Source organism: Sorex araneus, chromosome 2, assembly GCF_027595985.1.
Source record: "Sorex araneus isolate mSorAra2 chromosome 2, mSorAra2.pri, whole genome shotgun sequence".
NCBI classification, from domain to species: Eukaryota; Metazoa; Chordata; class Mammalia; order Eulipotyphla; family Soricidae; genus Sorex; species Sorex araneus.
In genome coordinates, this window is record NC_073303.1 from 105184410 (window position 1) to 105212385 (window position 27976).

The window sequence follows — 27976 nt, forward strand, 5'->3', positions numbered from 1 at the left end:
CCAGCCCCTTGAGCTAGCTCCCCAGTCCCAAAGTGGTGTTCATCCCAGGGATGCTGCAGGCTCCGTGCGTTACGCTAAACCCAACCGTTAGAAATGATCTGGGTTCAATCCCCAGTACCGCATGGTCCTCCAAGTACCACTGGGAGTGACCCCAACAACCGAGCCAGAACTAGCTCTCATTGTTATATACTGCCAGGTATGCCCCCCAAACAGCGAACTACTAAAATATACCCATGCCCTGAACGCTTTTTTGTAAGGACGTGGTACTTTTTTTTTGAGGGGGGATGGGATTCGAACAACCCAGACCCCTCACAGACAAACAAAGCAGGCATCCAGCCTTTTATTTATTTAAAATTTAAATTTTATTTATTATTTTGCTTTTTGGGTCACACCCGGTGATGCACAGGGATTACCCCTGGCTCATGCACTCAGGAATTACTCCTGGAGGTTCTCGGGGGACCATATGAGATGCTGGGAATTGAACCCGGCTTGGCCGCGTGCAAGGCAAACGCCCTACCCGCTGTGCTATCGCTCCAGCCCCCTGCATCTAACCTTTTAGACTGTCTCCTTAGCCCCTTGCCTGAGAAGTTTTTATCTTGCCCCCCCACCCCCCAGGCATATAGGCCAATGAAGGTTGCTTCTAAATAGTGCTCAAGGAATCTGGGGGCCACTGATGGGGGGGTCTTGGCATGCTCGGTGGAGGGACTGAGTGAGGGCCAGTGTCTGCCTCTTGGGCCTGTAATCATCAAGGCCATACCCTGCTGTTGTACAGGGGACTTAAGGGCCGCCCTGAGCAGTGTTTGGGGGTTCCAAGGTTACACCCAGTGACACCCAGGGGGCCAATCAGGGGACTGGGGATTGAGTAAGCAAGGCACGCACCCCGACGCCTATGTGCTACCTCCCTGGCCCGTTCACTTCAGTTATAATGCACGCTTCCTTTTTTTTTTTTTTTTAAATAATTTATTTATTTTTAATTAGAGAATCACCGTGAGGGTACAGTTACAGATTTATACACTTTTGTGCTTATACTTCCCTCATACAAAGTTCGGAAACCCATTCCTTCACCAGTGCCCATTCTCCACCACCCGTAAACCCAGCGTCCCTCCCACCCTCCCCAATCCCATCTCCCCCACAACCCACCCTGCCACTGTGGCAGGGCATTCCCTTCTGTTCTCTCTCTCTAATTAGCTCTTGTGGTTTGCAATAAAGGTGTTGAGTGGCCGCTGTGCTCAGTCTCTAGCCCTCATTCAGCCCGCAACTCCCTTCCCCCACATGGCCTTCGACTACAATGTAGTTGGTGATCGCTTCTCTGAGTTGCCCTTTCCCCGGAACGTGAGGCCAGCCTCGAAGCCATGGGGTCAACCTCCTGGTACTTATTTCTACAGTTCTTGGGTATTAGTCTCCCACTCTGATATTCTATATACCATAGATGAGTGCAGTCTTTCTATGTCTGTCTCTCTCTTTCTGACTCATTTCACTCAGCATGAAACTTTTCATGCCCATCCACTTAACTACAAAATTCTTGACTTCCTTTTTTCTAACAGCTGCATAGTATTCCATTGTATAGATGTACCAAAGTTTCCTCAACCAGTCATCCGTTTTGGGGCATTCGGGTTTTTTCCAGATTCTGGCTATTGTAAACAGTGCTGCAATGAAAATACATGTGCAGATGTTGTTTCGATTGTACTTTTTTGCCTCTCTGGGATATATTCCCAGCAGTGGTATTGCTGGGTCAAATGGGAATTCAATATCTAATTTTTTGAGAATCGTCCAAATTGTTTTCCAGAAGGGCTGAACCAGTCGGCATTCCCACCAGCAGTGAAGAAGGGTCCCTTTCTCCCCACATCCTCTCCAACAGCGGTTGCTTTTGTTCTTTTGGATGTGTGCTAATCTCTGTGGTGTGAGGTGGTATCTCATGGTTGTTTTGATCTGCATCTCTCTGATGATTAGTGATGCAGAGCACTTTTTCATGTGCCTTTTGGCCATTCGTATTTCTTCCTTGGTAAAGTTTCTGTTCATTTCTTCGCCCCATTTTTTGATGGGGTTGGATGTTTTCTTCTTGTAGAGTTCAACCAGTGCTTTATATACCCTTGATATCAACCCCTTATCTGATGGGTATTGTGTAAATATCCTTTCCCATTCTGTGGATAGTCTTTGGATTCTGGTCACTGTATCTCTTGCGGTGCAGAAGCTTTTTAGTTTAATGTAGTCCCATTTGTTGATCTCTGTTTTTACTAGATTGCTTAGTTCCGTGTCACCTTTGAAGATACCTTTATCTTCAATATCGTGGAGGGTTTTGCCGACCTTGTCTTCAATGTACCTTATGGTTTGTGGCCTAATGTTGAGGTCTTTAATCCATTTTGATCTGACTTTTTGCACGCTTCCTTTTTAAAGCTTGTTGAAAGATTAGTGGGAGACTAAGAGGCTCTTCAGGAAAGCTGGAGACTTCGGCTGCAGGCTGGATTCCAGGCAGTCACCTTCAGACTCTGCCGCAGCTTTGGTCAGATGGGGCCGTGGCCCGCCTCAGAGGGAGCAGGAGTTTGGCCTCACAGCCTCCGGGGAGCCGTGGCCCCAGGGCTGTCCCACGGCGCCATCGCTTCCCTGTGTGGACTGCATGTAGCCTGCTGTGTCTGCACCCACGCCCGCGTCACCAGCCAGGTGGAAGGTGGGGTGTCCCCCCACCCTCTAGGGCTGCAGGGGGGGGGTGAGTGAGGGCCCCTGGCTTGTGGCTGCAGCAGGGGTTTGGGGGAGACATCACCTCACTTTCTGGTGGAGTCCCCAGGGCTCGGATATACCTGTGGGTGTGCAGCCCTGTCCCTGACCTTTTGTACTTTGATCCTGCATTTCCCGGACTCCCTTGCTACCAGGGTTTTGGTTAACTTTGGCAGACACCAAGCGCCCGTGTGAGGTCAGCGCCCGAGATGAAGGCAGGTAAAGTAGAGGAGGTAGGGAAATGGGGGCAGCCTGTGCTCAGAGTTCCTCTGCTGCACTTTCACCCTCCCCAAATTTGTCTTATTTAGGTACCCCCTTTCCCGATGCACACAAATCTGTACCCACCTGGGAGCTGTGGGTGAGGGCTGGGGGCGGGGGGAGAATCCGACCATTCACAGCACCCTAAGGACTCTAGGAGTCCCTCTGGGACATGTCACTGGAGGGGTTCAAGACTGGCTCACCCTGGTAACCCCAGAGGCCCGGCGCATGTGATGGAAGGAGAGAAGGATCTAGAACAGCTGGGCCTGGCGCATCTCAGGCTCGGGGGTATAGCCTAACCTCTGTGAGCCGGCAAGTGAAACACGAGGCTTCTCAAAAGCCCTTGCAAGTGGGAGCATTCTTGTTTGGGGGCCACACTGGTGGCACTCAAGGCTTACTCCAGGCTCTGGATTCAGGGATCCGTCCTGGTGGGGCTCAGGGGACCATTTTTGGTGCTGGTCCAAAGATGGGGCTGGCTGTGTGCAAGGCAAATGCCCTTCCTGCCACACCATCTCTGGGGTGGGGAGGGGTTGTTCATGCTCCCCTGTCACCCGTCCCAGAGGATCAACCTTGGCTTTTGCCTCTTGGCAGTAGGAGTCAGGTGTTGGTGGCACAGTCCACCAGGACTATTGAGGTGCTGAGGTGCAAAGAAAGACAGAGAGACTTGGAGGGAGCCCCGAGGGGCAGGGGATCCAGGCAGGTGGGGGAGGGGCACCGGGGGCTAGAACAGGAGGCTGCCCCCCTACACCTGGAGCTATGGGAAACCTCTAGAAACTGGGATCCCTCCCCCTTCCCTTCCCTTTGTTATATGCTTGCCAGGGTGTCACACTTCGGCCACAGTGCTTGGGGATCACACAGCAGTGCCGCGGGGATGGCACTGCCATAGAGCTAGACTGGCAGCCCCCCAACGGCCCCCGGGCCCCAGCTGTACAACAAGCCGGGCTCTCCAAGCAAGACTCAAGGAGGAACAGGGACTAGGGCGGGGGAGGGAGCGGAGGGGGCCATGTAGAGAGGGTTCTGGAGGCCCGAGAAATAGGGTGCGGGGAGCAGAGGGAGAGTTGGAACGTGAGGATAAGTCCAGCTGGACGTGGACCACAAAAGGGGTTTGGACTTACCTTGGGCCATAGGAGGGCACATTCTCTGGCCCCAGAGAAACCCAGCTGGCCCGGGTGGTAGCTTCAGGCAGATTTATAAGCACCAGGGGCCAATAGCAACCGCGTCATCTGCTCTGAAACTGAAGGTGCCCAAGACTTTGGGGCAAACAGAACCTCTGTTCACGGGCCTGTTAGGGAGGAGAGGCTCCTCCATGAGCCGTAGAGCTGCCCCCCCCCCGCTCCACCCTGGAGCAAGCCCAGGACTGGACGTTGCTCCTGCCAGGACCCCATCACTTCTTGGTTCCTCTCTCCACCTGGGGTGCAAGCCAGGCAGAAATGAAAATAGTGGGGATTTCCCACCTGACCTTCAGAGGTTTTAAATAAAAAAAAATATTTTTTTTATGTGTAAGTGCTGGACAGATATTACAGGGTTAATGCCCCCGGCTTGCATCCTGCCCACCCTGGGTTGAGTCTCTGCCATGGCATATGGGCCCCTGAGCACTGCCAGGGGTCACTCCTGGGCAGAGAGCCAGACACAGCCCCTGTGCACTGCCCTGTGGGTGCCCCATGCTCTCCCCGAACAAAGCCAAAAGCAAACAAAAGATTTTATATGTCATTGAGCTGAGAATTTTTCTCTCAGGTATTGGTCATTAACAGCCAACAGTGTATCAGGAGTTCTTGATTGCTTCAGAACATCAGGACTATTTACGAATTTCTTTGCCAAATTACCCCCAGGTATCTGGCACAAAACTGTTCTACATTTATTAAATGAAGTCATAAAGGAATATATTTACCTGTAACAATGATATTTATGGAGATGGACCAGTTGAGATACTTTTTAAAAAAGATTGTACATTTTAGGTTCTCTATAGAATCCTTATATAGCGATTTACTGTCACTGTCACTGTCATCCCATTGCTCATTGATTTGCTCGAGTGGGCACCAGTAACATCTCCACTGTGAAACTTGTTGTTACTGTTTTTGGCATATCGAATATGCCACGGGTAGCTTGCCAGGCTCTACCATGCGGGCGAGATACTCTCGGTAGCTTGCCGGGCTCTCTGAGAGGGGCGGAGGAATCGAACCCAGGTCAGCTGCATGCAAGGCAAATGCCCTACCTGCTGTGCTATTAGGCCAAGAAATAAAAAATACATCATATGACTTATAGAGGTGATGTACTTGTCAAAATTTCTTCATCATAAACTTAAATAGAATCTTAAAAAAGAATCTGCTTACCATTGTTGAGGCATCACAGTTTATCATAGTATGGTTATTTCTGTCTTAGGAATACAATATTATTGCACCACATCCAAGACAGGAGCACTTTGGAAAGTAATCCATAGGCAAATATTTCACCAATTGTTCTTCCCCCGCAATCTCCCCATTTTCTTTCACAGCCACAGGCTCAGGTGTGAGTTCAGGGTGGCTGAGAACCACCTCCATCGGTCTCCCCAGTAGAGGGACAAAGAAATGGGGTACTCATAGATAAGTGGTCAAAATGGCCCTTTTAATGCAAAGCTGTTAGCATACTTATAGAACATCTGAAGGGGTTGGAGGTATAGGACTGCACGTAGGTGTGATTGATCATTTACAGAGGTAAAGAGTTTGATGGAGGCAATTCTCTTGGGATTAACTCAAGGAGACACTTTGTCTCCCAGGGGTTATATGGAGAGATTCGCTCAGGGGCGACAAGCATTATCTTGCTTTTCTCTTTCCCTTGCTACTTAATACTTACAGTTATTTGGATAAACACAGTAAGAGATATAGATTCCAAAACTTAGTTCTCTGGGCTCTGAGGGCAAGCAACTCTTTTACTGTAAATCCCAGACTAAGTCCTCAGCCTGGTTCAGCTTGTCCTTCCCCATGATGTCTCTCTTAAGGCATAAAGGCTGCATCAAGACTGTGTTTTTATGCTTTCTAGATTGTCCCATTTTGATGCCAGGATAGCTTTGCTGCTCACCCCTGGTCCACCCAGGTCCAGCAGTGGGACTCCTTTTTTGGGGTGTTAGGAACTACAGCAAATGAGGCCTCAGTCAAGTAATTATGACGGATGCCCAGGATAGATATATTTCAGAGTCAATGAACTCCCAAATATTAGGAGATAGCATTATTAGTCTTTCTGTGTTTAAGCGAAGAATATTGCTCTATTGTAAAATATGGAAAGGTTATAGGGAAAATAGAAAAGCAAGTAACTCACTACAAAGTCCTCAGTAAGGTATGACTTATAAGTAACCAAGCCTGACGTGGGGGATTGTAATAATGAGAGGTAAAAAAGCAAAGTAAAGGTTAATGATAAACTCATAAGAGCACTGTAAGCTGATCTGGGGGGAGGAAAAGGGGCAATTCACTGATGAAGCCTGGGGGTCAATATCTAACCCTCTGGTGCCTGGGCTCATAGCTGCTTTGCCGGTAGGCATCTGTGTAGTGGGATGGGACCCAAAATCTCAACTTGGCAAGGTGGGGGAGGACCAAATAGCTTGGCTTTTGACCGAGAACCAGAAGTCTGGTCAAGTATCAGCAGCTGTCCTACAGCTTGCACGTCAGTGTTATGCCTGGCGCGTCACAACTCAACCTTTACTAAAGGTTAAGAACTGCAATGCCAGGAGCATGGGCCAGGCAGCCGTGTACCAGAATAACACGATGAAGGGCATGCGTATAGATGAAAGTCTATATGCAAATGAGGTTTTCAGTTAGAGTACTACTGATTAGTCAAAGTTAGCCAAGCAGGGACTGGTCAGATATTAATATTGGCCAGTCTGCGGCTTACATTAACCATTCCAGATGCACCTGGCCCCTATCCTCTATAGCTTCCTGGCTCTGGTTTTTAGTGAGGTTTGGGATCGCTCCATGCTTATTATTTTCCACATTATTTATCACAGTATATAAGTCTAGTCTAGGGAGTCAGGAATGCTGAGACCCGAAGATTAGAGCCTAGAATTGCTCTGTTTCTTTCTTTCTTTTTTTTTTTGGAGCCTAGAATTGCTCTAGGAAGAAACTTTATAGTTCATCTATAGATGGTGGCCAACATGTGGTCCCACATTATTCTCTTAACCAGTACTACTTACTTGCCTTTGCAAAGCACTATCACATATATTAATATATTGTCTTGCATCATATCCCCTGTGCAAATAGGACTAGCATTATTGTCACTTCAGAAGTAAACAGAATGTAGTTCATTGTCTAGGCATCTGCTCAAGTCACATAACTCTCAGTGGTCAAATTGGGAGCAGCATGCAGACTTTTGACTCAAGTTTTTTTGCTCCCACTATGTTACATGATTGCTATTATGGCCTCTTAGTATGGCATTATCTCAGGTAAGTAGAGTACATATTATCCTAAAACCATAAGGTTTAAATCATTTTTCATTCATCTATTACCCCTTCATCTATCTACCCAGCCATTCATTCATTCATTGAATCATCCAATCATTGGTTCACCTAAATATCCACTCATTCATTGATCTACACAAACATTTGCCGATTCACTCAACTCTCTACCTATATGCACACATTCATCTATATCTCCATTCATTAATTCTTTCATTCACCAACCAGTCAGTGAGTGTGTTGACCTTTGACCTTCCACTCCATTTTCGGCAGTTCATAGGGAAATGGGAGCTACAAGGTAAGTAGGATCTGATTCTTGCCCGTGAGTCTGATGGTGGAGAGAGGCTGAGCAGAGCTATTATAGATTTCAGTGCAAAGGGGGATTATTGGGAGGAGGAACCTCACCCTGCCCTGGCAAGATGAAGACACTCAGGTTCATCTCTGGAAGTAATTTTTTTTTTTTTTGCTTTTTGGGTCACACCCGGCGATGCTCAGAGGTTACTCCTGGTTCTGCACTCAGGAATTACCCCTGGCAGTGCTCAGGGGACCATATGGGATGCTGGGGATCGAACCCGGGTCGGCCGCGTGCAAGGCAAACGCCCTACCTGCTGTGCTATCGCGCCAGCCCCTCTGGAGGTAATCATTTGAAAAGCTTGGTGTGATGTGGCTCTGTCAGTGCTCACCTTCTGGGACTGAGGAACTCTGTGACCATCAGGAGGAAGGTGTTGATGTGTAACATGGATATTGGGGGGGGGGATAAACAAATAGGCAACAGATACTTCAAGAACGAGAATCTGGTTTCTCTTAGTGTTCTCAGTCTTTACTGCAGTGATGAACATACAGCAGGTGCTCAGTAAGTGCCCAGGACTCTTGCTGTGAGAGAGAAACCAGACGTGTGATCAGAAAGGAGCCCAAGAACAACTCCTTACTACTGCAAGGAGACGCTCCTCCATTCCTTCCCAACAAGCGGCAGTCTGAGCATGGCTACTCCTTCCCACCAGAAGGAAGACCTGGCCCTCATTATTCCTTGAGATCCTGAAGACTGTTCATATCTGCTGCTTGCCTGGGTTTGTAAAATAGAAAGCTCCAGGAGGCCAGAGCGACAGTACAGGGTGTAGGTGCTTGCCTTGCATGAATCTAACCTGAGTTTGATCCCTTGGGTTCCCTGAGCACTGCCGGGAGTGATTCCTGAGTCCAGAGCCTGAGTAAGCCCTGAGCATCATCAGGTATCCTTCTCCCACCAAACAAAATGAAACAAAACAAAACAAAAAAATAAAGAAGAGAGCTCTTCTGGGTTCTCATAGCTCTGTTAAGCAAGGTTTACAAAGGATGATTACTAATTTTGCAGCCCGATATTTTGGAGTGGGGCACGCCCAGCTTTGTTGAGGGCTTACTCCTGATTCTGAGCTCAGAGATCACTCCTGGCTGGCTCTGGGGACCATGTGGCAGGACAGGGATTGAACTATCACTCTGATCCTGCAGTCTAGATTTTTTTTTAAATAAGTGCAAAGGCTGGAGAGAGAGTGCAGTGAGTAAAGCACGTGTCTTCACACAGCCCACCTGGGTTCAATCCCTGGTGTCACATATGGTCCCTGAGCTTTGCCAAGAGTGAACCCAGAGAACAGAGCCAGGAATAAGCCCTGAGTACCACTGGATGAGTTCCCCCCACACTAAAACAGTAATAAAGGCCACTGAAACACCCATGGTAGGTGGTAGAGTATGTGGTTAATGATAGAGTTTGATCCCCTGCACTGAAAAAAAAGGTGCTTTGAAGGATTGATTGGGGAAGTAATTCATGCGAGACACTTGCACCTGGAGGCCCTAAACTGAGGTCCTAAGCAGATGAGTTTAGCTCTGGTGGCTGTTAGAAATCAACTAAATTAACTGGCCCCTCAGAGCCAGCCCAGATATTTTTGGGAATGGCTCCCAGGCTTCCTGAGGACTTCTTGGGAGACTCCAAAACAAATCAACCAGATCTAAGCAAACCCAAACAAAGTGAAACCCTAGGCTGGAGAGAGAAAACAGGGGTTAAGGGGCCATCCATGTGACATACACAGTTAGATCGGGCACCACTTATCACTTCTGCTCCCCTCTACTTCCCAGTACCCCCCAGGAGTGATCCCTGAGCACAGAGTCAGGAATAAGCCCCGAGCACCATCAGCACCACAGGGCATCACCATCTCCCCACCAGGAAAGCGAAACAAACCAAAACAAAAAATAAAACATGGGTTTGGTCTTCCTATAACCTGGGCTTAAGTCTTTGGCAGTTGCCAAAAGCCAGTCTTTTTTTTTTTTATCTTTTCTTTTTTTAATTTATTGGACCACACCTAATGGTGCACAAAACTTACTCATGGCTCTGTGCTCAGGGCTTACTCCTGGGGCTGCAGGGGGGATGGACCATATGGGGTGCAGGGGGATAGAACCAGGGGCCGCCCTATCTGCTGTCCTATCGCAGTGTCCCTGAAGCCAGTCTTGTAGGCACTTTCCCCTAAGCTGAACTTGATTCCTCTGAGGTGTAAAAAGACACCCCATCAGGATGCAAAGCCTCCCACTTTCTGGTGCCTGGTCATCCTTCCCTCCTGCACTCCTCTTACACCAATGTCAACTGCCTGCCTTACCAAAGCGTGAAAAACGTGGTGGAACACTGCTTCTGTGACAGCCAAGGACTGAAACTCTGTGGGCAAGAAAGGGCCCAAGAAGGGGCGGCCCTTCCTCTGACTGCTCTGGGGTGCCTGGCCCGGGCGCCCCCTGCCACATTTCCCAGGGAAGTGTGCACAGGGTCCCTGGCACCTGGTACCAGGAAGACGGTGCAGGCATCCATAGAGTAGCTACTTGGGGCCACTAACAAAGGTTCTCTGTCTCTCTAAGCAACGCCATTGTGATTAGAGCTTGGTGATGGACCGAAGCTGGGTGCTACATTCTGGATTGGGAGAAATATTCCTCAGTCATCTCCTTTTTAGCTTCTCATGCTTCTGTTTGCTGCTTTTGAGTGAAATACTATTTATGGACACATATGGTTCTTCTAAGTTCCCTCTGGAAAGCTTGCTGACAATCTTTGTTCTTGAGCGTTAGTGCTCTTGTCCTAAAGCTTTCCTTTCAGCTCAGTGCAGTCCTGAAGAATCCCCTCAAAGCCTTTAGAGTATCTCTGTTGGGAGGCAGAGTGGGGACCTTTCAAGAGGGGCATTGGCCTAAGGTTCGAGAATAATAAAATCTCCGAGCTAGAATGAACTGTGAGTGGTCATCTGGTCTAAATCTCCTCACCTTTCAAATGAGGAAATTGAGGCTCAAAGAGGGAAAGTAACTTGTCCAAGGTCATACAACCCCTTTGTGGTAAAGCAGGGACCAGAATTCAGGGTTCCTGAATCCTGGGGTGGTCTCGCCAAGTGATTGAAAAAATTCTTTCTCAACTGCTGCTTCAAATTTTGTTTATGTCTCCCAGCACTCAGAACTCCTGCCAGGCAGAGACCTATATAAGCAACTGTGAAGATGAGTATGATTCATGCAAATATCCTATTCATTGTAGGATATGCATTTTTTTTCTTTTTGGGTCACACCCAGTGATGCTCAGGGGTTACTCCTGGCTCTGCACTCAGGAATTATTCCTGGTGGTGCTCAGGGGACCATATGGGATGCTGGGAATGGATAGACATGGAGAGTATCATGCTAAGTGAAATGAGTCAGAAAGAGAGGGACAGACATAGAGGGACTGCACTTATTTGTGGAATGTAGGGTAGCATCACATGAGGCTGACACCCAAGGACAGTAGATACAAGGGCCAGGGGGATTGCCCCATAGCTGGAAGCCTGCTTCATGAGCGGAGGGGAGAAGGCAGATGGAATAGAGAAGGGATCACTAAGAAAATGATGGCTGAGGAATCAGTTGGAATGAGAGATGTGTGTAGATAATGGACCAAACATGTGACCTCTCAGTGTCTGTGTTGCAAGCCATAATGCCCAAAAGTAGAGAGAGAGAGTATAAGGAATATTGTCTGCCATGGAGGCAGGGGGAGGGTGGGAAAGAGGGGGTATAACCAGGATATTGGTGGTGGGGAATGTGCATTGGTGGAGGGATGGGTGTTTGATCATTGTGTGATTGTAACCCAAACATGAAAGCTTGTAACTATCTCACAGTGATTAAATAACATTAAAAAAAAAACACGGAAGTTTAGGGTAAAAAAAGTCAAATCACTTTGTATTGCTTTACATATATATTTTGGAATATTTTACTTGTTTTGGGTTATCCCCAACAAGTTTTAAAATTTCTCCTTAGATAAGCAAATAATTCTTGGCATGTTTTCCAGTTTTTTCCCCAAGGAATTTTTTTTTAAATGAGTGGGTTTTAATTTGGGTGATTTGATTGCTATTCAGAGTTGGTGTTTGAAACTGAAGGTCTCTTCTTTTGTTTCACATTCATTATAAACCGCTTACTGGGTTCCTGCTACTTACCATCCTGACATTGTTCATACGCTTTCATCTCTACTTCTTGGGATTTCTTCTGCTTTGCCCACTTGGTACAATACATCCTCCAAAGTATAGACATTTCCCTCAAGAGGGAAGGTCTCTAACGTATCTCTGTGTCTGGCCACTGCACAGGGATAAGCGATGTACGGATTCGTGAAAGGCTTCACATCTAGCCCAAGGAAGCACAGAGATTTTGTGTTCAAAGTGGAGTTGCAAATATCCGATAAATCCAAGGAGAGGTGAATTAAAGAGAGGTTCACTTTTCTCCTCAAGGAAGATGTTTGAAAACTTTCAGCTGTTCTGGCACTGGGGCAGGGGCACGCTGGAGTGTGTGCACATGTCTTGATTCATTTTTATTGATCAACTCCCCCCGGCAAGGCTGAGGTTTATAAGTACATCCATCTGTGAGACGCTCCAGATGGGAACTTTCAGGAATCAGTAGGAGGGAACTGACATCTCTCTCGGCTGGCTCCAGATTGTATCGTGAGGCCAGTGAGTGCTGTCGTTTCTGAGAGTGCTGATCTGTGTGGCTCTGCTCTCTCTCTCTCTCTCTCTTTCTCTCTCTCTCTCTGCCTCTCTCTGTGTCTCTCTTTCTCTGTCTGTCTCTGTCTCTCTGTCTGTCTCTGTCTGTGTGTGTCTCTGTGTGTGTCTCTGTGTCTGTCTCTCTCCCCCATCACCCCTCGGGCCTGCCTCTGCCTCTCCAGAGTCTTGGGATCTACACTATAAAACAGGTTCTGCAGTGAACTAGTGAACTATTATCTCCCTCTCCTCCAACCCCAAGTGCTGGAGGCGGTGGGGGATGAGCGGTTTGCAGAAAGCGGAATGAACCTGAGCATTGCCTGGGACTGGTGTCCGATTGTAGCCTGATTCGACAGGCCTGGGGCATGGGGCAGGGCGAAGGCTCTGCATTTCTGACAAGCCTCTTGCTGGGTCCCAGAATATATGAGAACAGCGGGGACTTGGAATTGAGCTTTCCAATATGGCAGCCACCAGTCACTGAGGGGACAGTGAGCACCTGGTACTGCTCAGGGGCTATTCCTGGCTCTGTGCTCCGGGTGGGATCCCAAGTGGTGCTCAGGGGACCATGTGTGATGGCAGCAGTTCAAACCGGAGTTGTAGCTGCATGCAAGGCAAATGCATTAGTCCCTGTACTATCTCTCTGGGCCCTGCACTGTAGCACTGTCCTCCCATTGTTCATTGATTTGCTCGAGTGGGCACCAGTAATGTCTCCATTGTGAGACTTGTTACTGTTTTTGGCATAGTGAAAACGTCATGGGGAGCTTGCCAGGCTCTGCCGTGCGTGCGGGATACTCTCGGTAGCTTGCCAGGCTCTCCAAGAGGGACGGAGGAATCGAACCCAGGTCGGCCGCATGCAAGGCAAACACCCTACCCGCTGTGCTATAGCTCCAGCCCCAGGGCTCTCTGGGCCCTATTATCTTTTAATTTTTGAATAGTTACCTTCAATTTAGCTGGTGAGGGAAAGAATGTAAGGGGAATTCTGTTTTTGTTTTGCGGCCACACCTAGCAGTACTCGGGGCTTATTCTTGGCTCTGTGCTCAGGGATAACTCCTGGGAGACTCAGGGGACCATATAGAGTCCTGGGAATAGAATCCAGATTGGCTGCAGACAAGGCAGATGCCTTATCCTCTATCCTCTCTCTCTGGCTCCAGGAGGGGAATTTTGGAGGTGCTGTTCAATTAAAGGGTCTAATAGAACAGGCTCAGTTCGGAGGACCTGATCAGGCTGTGTGTGAGGCCCAGAGAGATGGACAGGAGGCCCCACTCACACCTGCCCAGTCCTTGGAGTGGGGCCAACCCTGGAAAGCCAGTCTTTTGGGGATAGGGCGATGCCTCTGTCCCTAGTTGCCTGGGAAGGGCCTGTGACTCCCCTTCAGTCACTGAAGATCCAGGGGGCTTGGGCCTGGCCCGTGGGGTCACGCTCTGCTCTTCAGCATTCAGTGAACCTGAGTGAAGCCCTTGAAGAGGGTGCACCTGTCCCTTAGTCCTGGGGGTCCAAGGGATGTGATGACGGTTCCTGAGCCGGCTATCACAGTTTTTCAAGTTTCACAATGAGACACATGGGGATAGGAATGAAACATGGGAGTTGGGACCCTCGGGCCCCAAGTCAACCAGCAATGAAGCAAGAGGAGCAGAGGACAAGGTTATAAAAATGTTTAGTCTTTGCTTTATTGAGTTACAACAAATGAGCAACAAGTTAGAAAAAACCGCTTTTGTTCAAACTCCCTAGTATTTTATTTGTGCAGTGTACTCAAACAGTGGGTGGTGAGTGGGGGAGGGAGATGGTTTGCAAACACAGTTCATATTGCAACATTTATACCAGCTAGGCCTCTTGGTTTAAGGGTTAGGACTAACTGGGTGTATGTGTGGGGTGTGGGGAGGAGAAGGGGGTAAGGAAGTGCACCCAGGAATCTAAAATTGGCCCAAAACAAACACACAAAACAAAGGATCAAGTCATGGTGAGGCCTCAAGCCGCTATCTTGTCTAGTACCACTCTGGGAAAAGGCGGCGGGCACAGGGATGGGAACGGGCCGCCGTGGGCCTTCTTTGTGCCATCGAGATGGGAAGAGCTCCTCTTGTTCTAATGATGCATGCGTCATGGTAACACGGACCAGCACAGAATCCTCTAAGAGAGAGTCGCCTGCCACGCAGTGCCCCTGGTGCAGGCAGGCCAGGCAGCTGTGATTCTAGACCCAGCCCTGGGCAGTTCTGAAAGCCAGTGCTTGGTTAAACGAGGAGCCCGCAAGGGGTAGAGGGAAGAATGGGACACGGGTTGCTTGGAAAGGTGTGCCCGCGGCAAACCCTCTTCCAGTTGCTACCGATGCCCCAAACTTAGCCCTTCCCGTTCCCCTGAAATCTCCCGAACTGCTGACTACCTTTAGAAAATGAATTCTTCCCTACCTAAAATCCTGTAGATATAATGACACTAATGCTAACCTGCCCCCCTCCCCCAGTAATACCAATGAGAAAAGAAAACAAGAGAAAAAGCACAGGTGATTAGCCCTCCCCTTCCTTGGGGGGGTAAAAAAAAAACAACAAACCACCCCCAAACCCACCTTCCAATGATAGTTCTGGAAAAGGAAGTTGCCCTTGATAAAAAAGGTAACAAAATCCCCACATTGTACAAATCTTTCCAGTATAGCAAGAGGTGGAGGCCGGAGCAGAGGCGCAACTATTTACAAGGACCCATTGAAAACGCAGTAGTAGGACTTTGGCACGAGGAATTCCCACCCAGACCTCTGGGTTCCCGAACCCTGCAGGCACACACGAGCTACTGAGTAGTTCCACTTGGAGTCTCTGGCCAGGGTGGCTGGGGGAGGGAAGCGCTCTTCTTTCTTCTACGACGAAGTGTCTCCTGTCTCAGCACAGCAGTTCGGACAAAGTCTCTAGAAGGGCAACACAACCAGAGAGACGGGAGGTCATTTCTGATGGACATGAACACACACACACAGGAGCCCCGAGCCAGAAGTATGTGTCAGGGGGGGGAGGGTATCACCCACCAAACCCAACAGATTATAAGCCCGAAGTCACTCTATGTTTTTGCTTTTGCAACAATTCCCAAAGCCTCTGGCTGGCTCTGGGCTCTGGGTGCAACTCAGGGGTTGCCTCTGACCTTTCCCAAGGGGCGGGGCTCAGGCTGAGGGAGTTGGCAGCACTCTCAAAGGGTGCTTGAAACAGCACACTTGGAACAGAAGATAGAGTGTGGTTCCTCCACCCCGGGCCAAAGTCAGCTTCAGTCATCTTCACCTTGGGTGTTCAGCCTGTCCCCTGCCACTTCCGGTGGAAGTTGCCATCAGCCTGGCCAATGTTCTGATGTTAGGGCTGCTGCAGACAGGGCTGTTACCATGCAACTTCAAACAGTCTACTTAACTGCAGGTCCTGGAAGGTGGGTGGGACTCTGGGGACAGTGCCTGCCACAGTCACTACTGTACAGACAATCTCACCAGATGATAAACCGTGGACACTGGGTACAGACCCCAGAGTACCAGGCTGGGGGAACCGTGAGGTTGACAGGGAACACAGGACGAGGGTCTGGAGCACAGGGATGGTGGCTCAGGGAGGTCACAGGGGGCACTAAAGCCATAAGTGCTAATCAGCAATTAATGGGGGGCTGGGGAAGGGGCAGAAAAGGCCTCTCCAGAGCTGACACAGGGACAGGGTGAAGGGTCTGGGACACTTGGTGACAGTGGTGTGCAATGACTTTGTCCATCATTTCTGTAAACTTGACCCTGGAGAAATGGAAAGGGGCACGTGTCTGGAATGCAGAGACCTCAGCAAAACAGATCCTCAGCAAGACACATTCCTTCAGGCCAAAAGGTGGTGGTGCCAAAAGGCCACCAGATAAGGCCCTGGTGGGCACCAGCTCTCCTATGCTCAACATCACAGCACTGGCCTGAACAATCAACCATCTGCCTCTCATAGCTGGGTACTGCTGAGAGTGACCCAGGCTTCTGATCTGTACCTGGGAAGCCCCTTTCCATCCCCATCCCCAAAGTGCATAAAATAAATTTCAACACTATTATATCCATATTACCTAAATAATGATAATGATAATAATAATAATAAATAATGGTGGCTGGTTGTAGGATAATATTGGTTTATCCTTTCTGCCTTGCCACAGGGAGCTTAGGTTTATTGGATTACACCTGTCACAGTGCTCCTGAGTCACTCCCATTCCTCTGTGTTTATCTGTAACCTCTTTGTGCTCTGCTTCCCCAACCAGTCAATCACCTTTATCATCTAATCAGACTCTGTTAACTTGTAAATATTATTTTTCTCTTCTCCATATGTCCTTTGCATAGCTAATTCACAGCAATGTCCTTTTTGTACAGACACAGGAAGACAGTTAATGCTATGCTTTTGTAACTTGGGAATTAATTGACTCTGAATAATGTTCACTCCTGGGCATCTGTTGTCTCAACTTAAGCCTCAGTTGCCCTCAATTCCTAGCACCCCAAAAGCAGGGTCCCAATAAGGGACTGGATGGACCCAGGGAAAGTTGTGAGCTACCCCGGCATCAAAATGGGCCAGGCCAAGTGCCATAATACTTAATTGTAAATTAAGAGCATGGTCATGGACAAATTCTGTCATGATCCAAAAAATAACAACTGGATTAAGACCCTGCTAGGGTTAGGAAAAATTAATCTGATCTGAGTGCTATAGTCTGGGATCTATAATGAAATGTCCCCAGGAGAGCCACCCTACAAGTTTAGTGTATCTCTTACTATGTCCATGCAAATGAGTATTAAGATGAATGTTTAAATGGTTATTGGACTAAGGAAAGGAGAAAAATCCCTAGATCCCCCTTGAGTGGATCTCCTGGCTGCAGGTGATCAGGAAGGGCTTCATATGTTGATTATGCTACTACACAACCACACATATTATGTTGTGTGGTTGCTACTGCCAAGGTGGGGAGCTGGGAGAGATTAGTGAGACCAGGATGACAGTCAGAGCGTGGAGGAGAGACTGGCAAGGGGGGCAGGAGGAGACGGGAATGAGGGGCAAAGTAAGACTGGAATGGGGAGCTTAGTGAGTCTGGAACAGGCGAGTGGGGAGAATGGAATAAATGGCCACTGATCACCAACCAGCCTGACCCTTGCTTCCTCCTTCGTCCGCCCTTGGAATTGGCCGTCCTAGGTGGGGAAGCAGCCTGAGACCACCAAATGCAGATGGCGAGAGAGACCTGCGGGCTTCTGAGTCATTTTATGAATACACAGTTGGTGACACAGGCTGGTGACAAGATTCACAATTGGAGGTTAAGAGTACAGAGTGATTCTAGCCTCTTGCTAATATCCTGGATTCCTCCTGGACTCTTGTCACCACATGGCCAGAGACATCCCTCCCCCACCCCTGCCCAGCAAAGACCAACCACCTGATGCATCACTGGATATCCCTGTGCCCCGACTCTCAGCTTTGGGACCATCAGGTCCATCAGGTCACTCTGCCACCAATGCCCCAGCTTCTCCCCGAGCCCAGGGCTGACCTACAGTCTTCCATGTCTTTCTATCTTGGGGTCAGCTGGCCAAAGCTGAAAGAGGACAATCACATTCCCAAGCACAAATTGCTGCCCTGTTAATTTACCCACCAGGGAAACATAAAAGAATTAGAATTCTTTCCCCTGTGAGAACTTGGTTTCTGCTTCTCTTTCATTTTCCCTATAGGAGTTTCCCTCAGGCTCTAGGGACTCAGGGGAGAATAACACAGCGCTCACTGGGGAAAAGAAACAAAACTGAGCAAGCGATGATAATGAGTTATCATCTTCATCAAGATTTGAGTCTAATTTCCTTCTACTTGGCTGGGGAGTGTGGAGAAACGGGCAGTTCTTTTGCACAATTAGGATGAAGATCACAGAGGCAAGGGAGCCGGAGAACGAGTCTTTCCATGGAAAGGGCATTTCTCAGGGCAAAGGGAGGCAGCCAAGGGGGACCTGCCCGAGCTGGCACCCCTCTGGAGAGGTGACTGAACGCTCTAAGATTATTTCTGACTTGTGCAAAGCAGGGGGAGGTTCATTCACGGGTTTTCTGAGGAGTGGGCCCTTGGTCCCTAAGGAACAGGCTTTCACCCCTTTGCTCTCCCTCCCAACATCTATGCTGATTTGCCAGCTTTGATTCTGCTGCCATCAGCAGGTGTTCATGAAGCCCACGGCCTGAGATGGGTTACTGGGCAGAGTTAAGAGCTGAGGACTCAGTGTCAGGCTGTGTCCTGCCAGCCAGTCGGTTGTGTCTCAGGGGCCTGGTCTGGTTTTACAATTGAGAAAAATAAAGTGCACAAGTCAGGAGGTGCATTTCCAAGCAAATAGGGGAAAGTCCATACATTTTTTTCCCATTCAGGTTGTTCTCAACTGAGGCCTCAGGCAGCTCTGGTCCATGTGATGAAAACTTGCTTCCTGTAGCAATAGGGGACTCCTCCAGGGCTAAGTTTCCCCCTAAAATTTAGGGGAGACTGAATGAGTAGGAATCGGAGGGGCCATGGCTCTTCCTGCTCCTTCTCCATTAGTGGATAGCAGAATTCAACAGAATTTGAGCCAATGTCATCGGATCATATACTTTAGGCATTTTGTACACTCCCTGTGTGCTTAAGTGTGTGAGTCTGGGTTTATCCCAGCTCTATTATACATTCTAATTCAATGCTAGTTACCTTTCTGTGCCCCCTTCTATTAAAATGAATGTCAGCTTCAGAGAGTTGTTAATCTAGGTACCCCGTAACACAAGTCAAATACTCGAGCAGTGCCTGGCATAGCAAATATTCTATCTTGTCATTGCTCCAGGTACCCCTCCCACTCCCCCTGCCCACAGCCTCCTTCCAGTCTCCCAGATGTAATGGGCATCCCAGCAACCTGGTCAACTTAGAGAGGCAAAGAGCACATGACCAGTTTCTTCTCCAAGTAGAGAAAACTTCAGAGCCAGTATCCGTGGAGCATGTGCTGGTTCTATTGCCAAGTGCCTGTTTAGTTTTCACTCTTCTCATTTAAGGATAACAACAACAGACAACTCTGAGTAAGGTCACAGACTAAGCTTGTCTTTTCATCAATTTATAGTCTGGGGACCTTATTTCTGACTCTATTTGGGGATGTCATAGTTCCTAAATTGTGACAATCTACTCAAAGCACCATGAGAGACCTCAACATTAGGTACTTGGAAAAGGTAATAGATAGTGAAGATAAAAAGCCAAGGGTAGCCCCGAAGAGGTGTCACTCAGTAAATATCCAATGATCAATTCTTGGTAAATATCTAATAATCTAGTAAGTGTGATATCTCATTTTTTTTTGTTTTTGGGCCACACTAACAATATCCAGGGTTTCCGCCTGGCTCTGCATTACAGGTGCTCAGGGACCATATGAGATGCCAGGGATTGAACCTGAGTAAGTTGCGTGCAAGGCAGGTGCCTCCCCATTGTACCGTTTCTCCAGCTTTCTTCTTTTGCCTTTCCTTTCCCTTTCCCATTTTCTTTCCCTTTTTATTTTTGTGCCCTCCTTTCCTTTTATTGTACTTTTTTTTTAATTTTTGGGTCACAGCTGGCAATGCTCAGGGGTGACTCCTGGCTCTGCACTCAGGAATCACTCCTGGCGGTGCTCAGGGTACCATATGAGATGCCGGGAACCAAACCTGGGTTGACTGCGTACAAGGCAAATGTCCTCTCTGCCTTACTACCGCTCTACTCCATCCCCTCTTTTCTTTTCTTGGTTGCACAAAGGTACTTTTTTTCAGGAACAGAATTAATAATCTCCCCTACCTTCCACTACCTTTGTAAACAATGATTTTCTGTTTCTTACATTTTTTTTTCGGGACCTGGGGCTCAGATATCCAAGACTGCTTGGATTGGGACTGGGACTCTTCTGCCCAGATCCCCTATTTCCCAGTAGCTAGGTGGTCACACCCAGAAACTGCCCCTGGTGCCATGTAATCCCATCAACAGCCAACATCCAGAGACTATAAAACCAAGCTCCAGAAGACCTCTTATTGCCTAGTTCTCCCTCTCGAAGAACCTAGCAAGCTACCAAGAGTTTCCTGCCCGCATGGGAGAGCCTGGCAAGCTCCCCGTGACATATTCATATGCCGAAACCAGTAACAATGATGGGTCTCATTCCCCTGACCCTGAAAGAGCCTTCGATGTGGCACCATTGGGAAGGACAAGTAAAGAGAGGCTTCTAAAACCTCAGGGCTAGGACGAATGGAGATGTTACTGAGACTGCTCAAGAAAATTGACCATCAATGGGATGATGATGATGATGATGATGATGATGATGATGATGATTATGATGATGATGATGATGATCTAATAATCAGGCTTTTTCCCTTGAGTTTTTCCTTCATCTGGAGAGCAAACTGTCCCCAACTCCCCTACTGATACCAAAGAGAGTGAATGAGTGATAAGAAAAAATTTGAAAAAAAAAAGAGATGAAATAACAGATCCCAAGTCATAGAAGGCTCTCAGTTAATTCTCATGTTGATATAATAAATGCTATTGTGCATCTGCTCTGAATCAGGACCTGGGGCTTCAGACAGGAAAGGGAAATGGTTCCTGCTTTCAATGGTCTGGTGTAAGAAAGAAACAGGTATAGAAAGTTATATATATATATATATATTATATATATATATATATATGATTTTTGGGTCACACCCAGCGATGCTCAGGGATTACTCCTGGCTTTGCACTCAGGAATTACTCCTGGTGCTGCTTGGGGGATCATATGGGATGCCGGGGATCGAACCCGGGTTGGCCGCGTGCAAGGCAAACACCCTACCCGCTGTGCTATCACTCTGGCCCCTAGAAAGTTATATTTTATCCATCCACCCATCCATCCATCCACCCATCCATCCATTCACCCATTCACCTACCCATCCATCCATCCATCCATCCATCCATCCATCCATCCATCCGCATTTGGAGAGTTAATCTAAGTGGTGCTGGAGTATATCTATTCTGGATATAGTTGACATCCTTGGTAATTTTTAAAAAGTTAAACTAAGAAAAAATTTTCTTCTAACATTAAATTCTTTTTTACCTCTTCCACAAAGCTACCTCTAAGAATTAGGAACTGAAAATGGCCATACATCAGGAGGCAGCAAAAGCAGAGGCTTCTCTTTGGGAGGCAAATTTGGATACTGTCTGAGAGACTCAGGCCACTGCCATTTACTTCAGTCAGATCCTGGACCTTCATTTTCTCTTTAAAATAATCATGCAGAAATTTTCCACAAGAGGGTTTGAAGCAGCTTTTGTGAGAGTCCAGATGGCCTCCCCACCCCCTGCCACCCCATATACATGTCTCACCTCTGCTGGGCTAGATTTGGGCTGGGGGTGATCATTTTGGCATTATACATAGGGGGCCAGAGACCACAGGGTTTGTTAAAGCACTCACATGTGGTTAATCCTGATCCCTGGTTACTACCTGCTGTGGCTCATCCCTTTACCCCCACAAAATAAAAAGAGTTTGGGGCTGTAGATATAAGGTACATGCTTAGCACAGAGCTATAGCTGCAGCCCTAGTTCTAATCCTGGCACCATATATGATCCCCAAACCACACTAGGAATGGTCCAAGCACAGAGCCAGGTGATACCCCTGAAAACCACTGGATATGTCCCTAAATTAAATCCACTGAAGAACAACAACAGGGATGGAGAGATGCTAGTACAGTTGACATCCTTGATCATTTTTAAAAAGTTAAACTATGGAAAAGGTAGGGCACTTGCCTCGCATGTGGTTGATCCCGGTTCCATCCCTGGCATCCACCAGGAGTCATCCCTTGACTGCACAGCCAGGAATAAGTCCTGAACACTGCTGGGAGTGACCCAAGAACAACAAAATAAAACAACAGAAAGACGCTCCAAAGCTCTTGCTGTGTGAACAGTGGTCCATGAATTTCCGTTCCTGCATGGAACCAGGAAACGACCACATGCCATGGGTTCAGCCTGGGTGGAGGTGGTGTGGCAGTGATGGCAGCATCATTGCGGGGAGCTGGTACCCACCAGGGTTAGGCACTGGCTTGAGAGATGAGAAGTGGCCTCCAGCCCGCAACCATGATCCCTGAGAACTTGGGGGGATGTGATTCATGTCCCATGCTGTGTGGATCAAGTGGACTTCCAGCTCAGCTTGATGGCTGCCTTCGCGGCTGGGGGAATGCTAGCATACCTGTGCAGGGGCTCCCGGGCAGACTTTAACAATCCTGAGACACTAGACCCTTCCTGGAGACAGAGTTGAGTGGAGCCCAAAGATCATAGCATTCGTGAGGGTACTGCCTTCCGCTTCGAGTCTCAGTTTCCCCACTGACATCATTGCATGAGCCATGCAGGACACTGGCAGACAATGAATGAATGAATGACAAGGCCAGCCAAAGGCGGCCAAGTTTACAAACCAAGAACTGTGGGCAATTTCTGGGATTCCTTTGGGAACTCTGCATTCTCCAGATCTTACTGGTGTTATTTTCTAAGATGCCACAGGGGTCCTCCATTGATTTTAAACCGGGTTTGAGTGAAGCTCACTGAGCTGAGGGTTCCCAGCTGCTCTCAGAATACTTCCACCCCGCCCAGGGCATCCCAGCCAGAATACTTCCTTTCCCTCTAGTATCCTTCTTTCCACCCATTTTCCCCCTTTCCCAAATTCATCACAGAACGGGCTGCTGGGATTAAGGCTTCCGTTTGCGGGGGACCTCATAGGAAGCAGACACACCAAGGGCTTGGGTGGCATGACCCATTATGTGGATGACATGGTTATTAGTAACCATGGCAACCTTCCCTTCTCAGGTTTTTGTGGCTCACCAGGCTCTTTCACATTTGAAGGGGTCTGGGGGACACAATTAGGTCAACTTCCGGCAGGGTTACTTAAGCACACTCGGGGCATACCTCCTTCCGGTTACAACAAATACCAAACACCTATTGGGCTAGAAGAGAACCACCCGATATCTCTGTAAATCTGGATATTTATTCTTAAACCCAAAAAAGAAAAGGAGAGGAAAAAAAAGGAAGGAAAAAAGAAAAGACATAGCCTTGTCCTGTTTCTTATAGCCGCTAGTGCGAACAGGTGGAAGGATGTTTCTGCAACTGCAACCAGATTTGAGAGTGGGGAGGACCCCCAGGGTGGGGTCTACATAGACCATTGGCAATAGTGCTGCCTGCCATCCACCGGCACAGCCCTGCAATGACAAGCATGCCTCTGCCATGCTGGGCTCTGTGGAGCCTTTTGCAGCTGAAATGTTTGCGGCCCCTCTGCGTGGAGCTAGTCTGGGCGCTCCATCTTCCTAACCCCACAAGCTCACTTCCTGTCTCTGTCACATTTCATTAGCATGTGCCTCGTTTTAAGGCAAGACCCATTGCACTCTTAATTGACCACAGCAGAGTATAAACACTGCTCTGACATGCGCTGGGAAATTTAAAAAAAAATCTATATTTTATGTGACTGGCTTTATTGCCATACATGCTAGTTGGTGGAGCCCAACTGGCAACATCTCCAAGGTGTGCGTGTCAGGACTTAAAAATGACCTCATCTATTTTCCTGCCTTAAAGAAAACAGAAACAAGGGCCTGAGAGAAAATACAGGGGTGTTTGCCTCACGAAGCTGACCCTAGTTTGATCTCCAGCACTGCACAGGCTCTTCTAAGCACTGCCAGGAGTGACTTTGAGGGCAGAACCGGAAATAGGCTCTGAGCAATGCTGGGTGTTGCCCCTGAACCTCACCCTCCACCCCCAAAGTAAAAAAGCCATACCAAACCCAAAGAAAACAAAAAAATAAACTTTAAGGGACGGAGGGAGAGCTCAGGACGTACAATCCTGGCCTCACTAGTGTCAGGCCATGAGTTTAATTCCTGGTGCCACCTCATGGGCAGAATGCAATCTTGGCAGTTCTGCTGTCCGTGTAGGTTTGCAGCCAGGTGTGTGTGAGACCCTCCACAGAGAGGAGCAGCCCCCAGAGAGCCCTATCGTGGCTGAGTGCTGCGTGTCTTTAGGGGCTCAAATAACCAGAACATATGTGAACACCGCCCTGCTGAGTGAGGCCCTTGGCGAGCATGGATGCAGCCCACACGGAAAGGGGCACACGGCTTGGTGACCACCGTGGCTGAGTGCGTGGAACCCACTGGTCATTGCCATCACCACCGTGAGGGGAAAGTGGGGAAATTAAAAAAAATCACGGTTGGGGCTGGAGTGATAGTACAGCAGGTAGGGCGTTTGCTTTGCACGCGGCCAACCCAGGTTCGATCCCTAGCATATGGTCCCCCAGGCGCCGCCAGGAGTAATTCCTGAATGCAGAGCCAGGAGTAACCCCTGAACATCGTTGGGTGTGACCCAAAAAGCAGAAAAAGAAAATCATGGTTGGAATTTTTCTTTCCTCTTCTTTTTTTTTAAGATGATTTTTAAAATTTAGGTTTTGGGTCACACCGACAGTGCCCAGGGGTAACTGATGTGCTTGGGGACCTTGTGGGATGCCAGGGATAGAACCCAGGTCAGGTGCATGCAAGGCAAGAGCCTTACCCACTATCCTATCTCTCCGTCCGCTGGAATTTTTCTCAAGAGAAGGAAAGCCGTGATGTGAATGGACTGGGGAAAAAAAACGCTTTTCAAAGGGCCCATCATCTGTGTCAATAGCTCTACCTGCTACGGCTGGAAAGAAAGCCCCGCACTGTCCCCAGGCGCAGGGACAGGCGGGGTCTCGGGAAGAGTTACCTGTCTAGGCGTGGCCAGCCTCTGCAGGGGCTGCGTCGGAGTCCGAGTCGGCCAGCTCTGCCCTGCCCTCGGCTGCAGCCTGGCTCCAGCTCTCCGACCTGTCTGAGCTGGCGTCCTCCTCTCCCACGGTCACCTCCACCCAGTCCACAACGCCCGACTCGTTCTCCTCGTTGCCATGGCCGTCCCGGCTGTTCCCCTCCGGCCGGTCCGAGGTGGTCTCTGAGGGCTTGGGGGGCAAACGGTCTTGGGCTTGCTCACCGCTGACTTTCCCCCGGGGTACCAGCTTCTCCAAGTCCTCTTCGCAGAGCTTGTTGGGGTCCTTGAAATAGGGGGGACCCGCTTCGCTCCCATTCTTGGGGCTCTCGGTGGGGACCGCGCCCTCTGCTGCCTTCCTGGAGAGGGCGTTGTAGCCGTGGTCGTCCGCCACGAGCTGCTGCTGCTGCTGGTACTGCTCCATCCACTTCAGTGTGCCCGTTTTGTGCAAACACCGGTTCTCCTTGAACCAGCGCACGATTTCAGTTCGGACCAGGCCGGTCTTGGCCGCGAGCTGGTCGTACTCCTGAGGAGTGGGCCACTGGGTTCTTGCAAACGTGCTTCTCAGGAGATGCACCTGCTCTTGATTCTTTGTCGTTGCTGGGGAAGGGCTGGGCAGAGGGCTGGCTAGCTGGGCGCCGGAGAGCTGGTCGAGGCGAGCCAGAGCACCGTTGGGGGCTACTGCCTCTGGGCCTTTCTTGCCAGACCCCATGGCGTCCAAGACTGCTTGCTCCATGCTGTCCCGAAGCTTTCTCCTCTCCGAGAACCAGGAGTCGATCTCCCTCCTGCTCAGCTTCGTCTCTGCCCGGAGCCGATCCAGCTCCGCCTGGGTGGGGAAGGAGCTTTTCACAAAGCTGTCCTCGAGGACCCTCACCTGGCCCTGGCTTTTCTCTTTGAACTTGGCGGGGGCGAAGTCGGGGTAGGCCTGGTACGTGCGGCCGTGCTGGGGGGTGGTGCCGGCCATCTGCTCTTTGGCAAGGGAGTCGCTGGTGATGTGGACGATGCCCCTTTGACACCGGTACCGATGGTCGCTGAACCACTTCTTGATTTCGCTCCTAGCAAGGCCGGTCATCTCGATGAGCCGGCAGACTTCGGTGTCGTCGGGGAACTGGTTCTGAAGGAAGCTGGCCTTGAGGTGTGAGATCTGCTCCTTGGTCTTCTTGCGGTCACTGGCGGAGGGCAGCGGGGGGTGGAGGATCTTAGGGGAGGGCTCTGGCACCTGGGCCACATGTGGGCGCTTGGGCTCCGGGGCAGCTTGGGGGGTCACTAATGGTCTCTTCTGGCTGTGGTTGGTGACTCCGGCCACGGCAAGGGCAATGGGGGAGCAGGAGACGGTGGTGGAGCCGCTGGTGACTTGGGTCAGCACCAGGCTGGTCTGGCCGAGGATCTGGCACGGCAGCGCTGTCTGCAGGATGGGCTGCGGCATCTTTGTGGGGGCCAGCTGGGCAGGCAGCACGGTGATCGTCGGGGGGACGGACTGGATGGTGCCGTTGAACATCTTCTTCCGAGCCTCCTCCACCTCCTCGGGGGACCAGCTGATGCCGTGCTTTAAGCGCTGGGTGGCGAACCAGATCCGGATGTGCTCCTCGGGGTGCTTGGAAGCGGCCGTCAGCCAGGACAGCTCCGCCTGGGTTGGATAAGGGAACTTGTTGAAGGAGTTGATCATGGTGGCGTTGGTGTCCAGGGCGGAGTTGTATTTGGTAGTATTCAGAGGGACGGGGACCTTGGGGACAAGGTTGATATTTGGTGGGAGCTGGACAGAAGGCATGACGTGCCCCAGGGAGTCCTGGAGCAGCTCCACACCCCCCAGCCTGGAGAGGATCTCCGCGGCATCAGTCACCAGGCGGGCCGGCCCATCCACGTGACTCTCGGGGGTGACCTCCTCAGGCTTCTTGGGCCCCTTCTTGGCATCCGCTTTGGGTTTCCCCGACTTCATGATGGGGGTCTTGCTGACCGAGATGCCAGGGTCGTGCTCGCTGCCCCCAGGGCCGCCACCACCGCCCGTGGCGATGGACGTGATGTGGTGGGTAGCCTCGATGGACTGCTCCAAGACCGTCTGATTATTGCGTTTGATCAGCTTCAGCTTGAAGTTGGCCTCGCCCGGGTGGAACTTGGAGTTGTGGTCGGACAAGGAGTCGTACTTTTTGGTTGTGAAGTTACATTCGGCGCACACGTAGAGGGGGTTGAGGATCACGTTGGGGTGCTGCATGTCCACGTGCTCGGTGAACTCGTTCAGGTTTTGCGTGGAATAGGGGCAGTATTTGCACTCGTAGCCGCCTTGGAGTTTTTTGGACTGACTTTCCCCGCTTGACTTCACCTCAATCACTTCATTTTCTTTGGAAGCGTTTTCCGGTTCCACGGCCCAGCTGTCCTTGGGCACGCTGGGCTGTGGCACGTCCGCCCCTCTCTCTTTGGCCCTGTCTCCTTCCTCGGGGACCTCTTGCTCCACGACTTGCGAAGTCCGGACCATGCACGGGGTTGTGGATTTCCTTTTGCTCGCCATGCTGTCTGTCTGTGTGCCGTGGCTTGTGGGAAAGGGAGTGGTCCGTGAAAAATCTGGAACAAACAAAAGGCTTTTTGGCTTTCTCCCCCTCTCTAATGGCTTTGGCTTCCCTTGAATGCTGAAGTCTTGTGTTTGAGTCTTCAGGATGATTTCAGCAAAGAAGACTGTGACCATTCCACGGGTGAAATACAAGAGGTAGCATCATATCTGTAGGACAAGCCAAAAAAAAAAAAGAAAAAAAAGAAGAAAAAAGAAAAAGAAGGGGGTCAATGTTTCTTCACCAGGCAAAAGAAACTCACATGTCTTTCTGAGTTGCTCCTCTGGCTGATATCCAAAGCAAACAACTTGGAAATTATAGACGTGAGAGTGGGGAAATCCTTAATGATGAAAGTGTGTGTTCTTCTCTCCCCTTGTCGGG

At 49.5% G+C, this 27976-nt stretch overlaps 1 protein-coding gene across 1 annotated transcript in view; it reads right to left on the bottom strand.

Annotated features, from left to right (window-relative positions):
• Positions 1–14034: 14034 nt before the first annotated feature.
• The window catches only part of ZHX2 (zinc fingers and homeoboxes 2), a 164239-nt gene continuing 150297 nt past the window's right edge, over positions 14035–27976 (bottom strand). The window contains exons 3-4 of the mRNA XM_055127811.1: positions 25023–27765; positions 14035–15253 (exon numbers count right to left, since the gene is read on the bottom strand). Coding sequence (XP_054983786.1) covers positions 25027–27732 — 2706 coding nt within the window. The 5' untranslated portion in view covers positions 27733–27765 and the 3' untranslated portion in view covers positions 14035–15253; positions 25023–25026. The remainder of the gene's footprint in view (positions 15254–25022; positions 27766–27976) is intronic.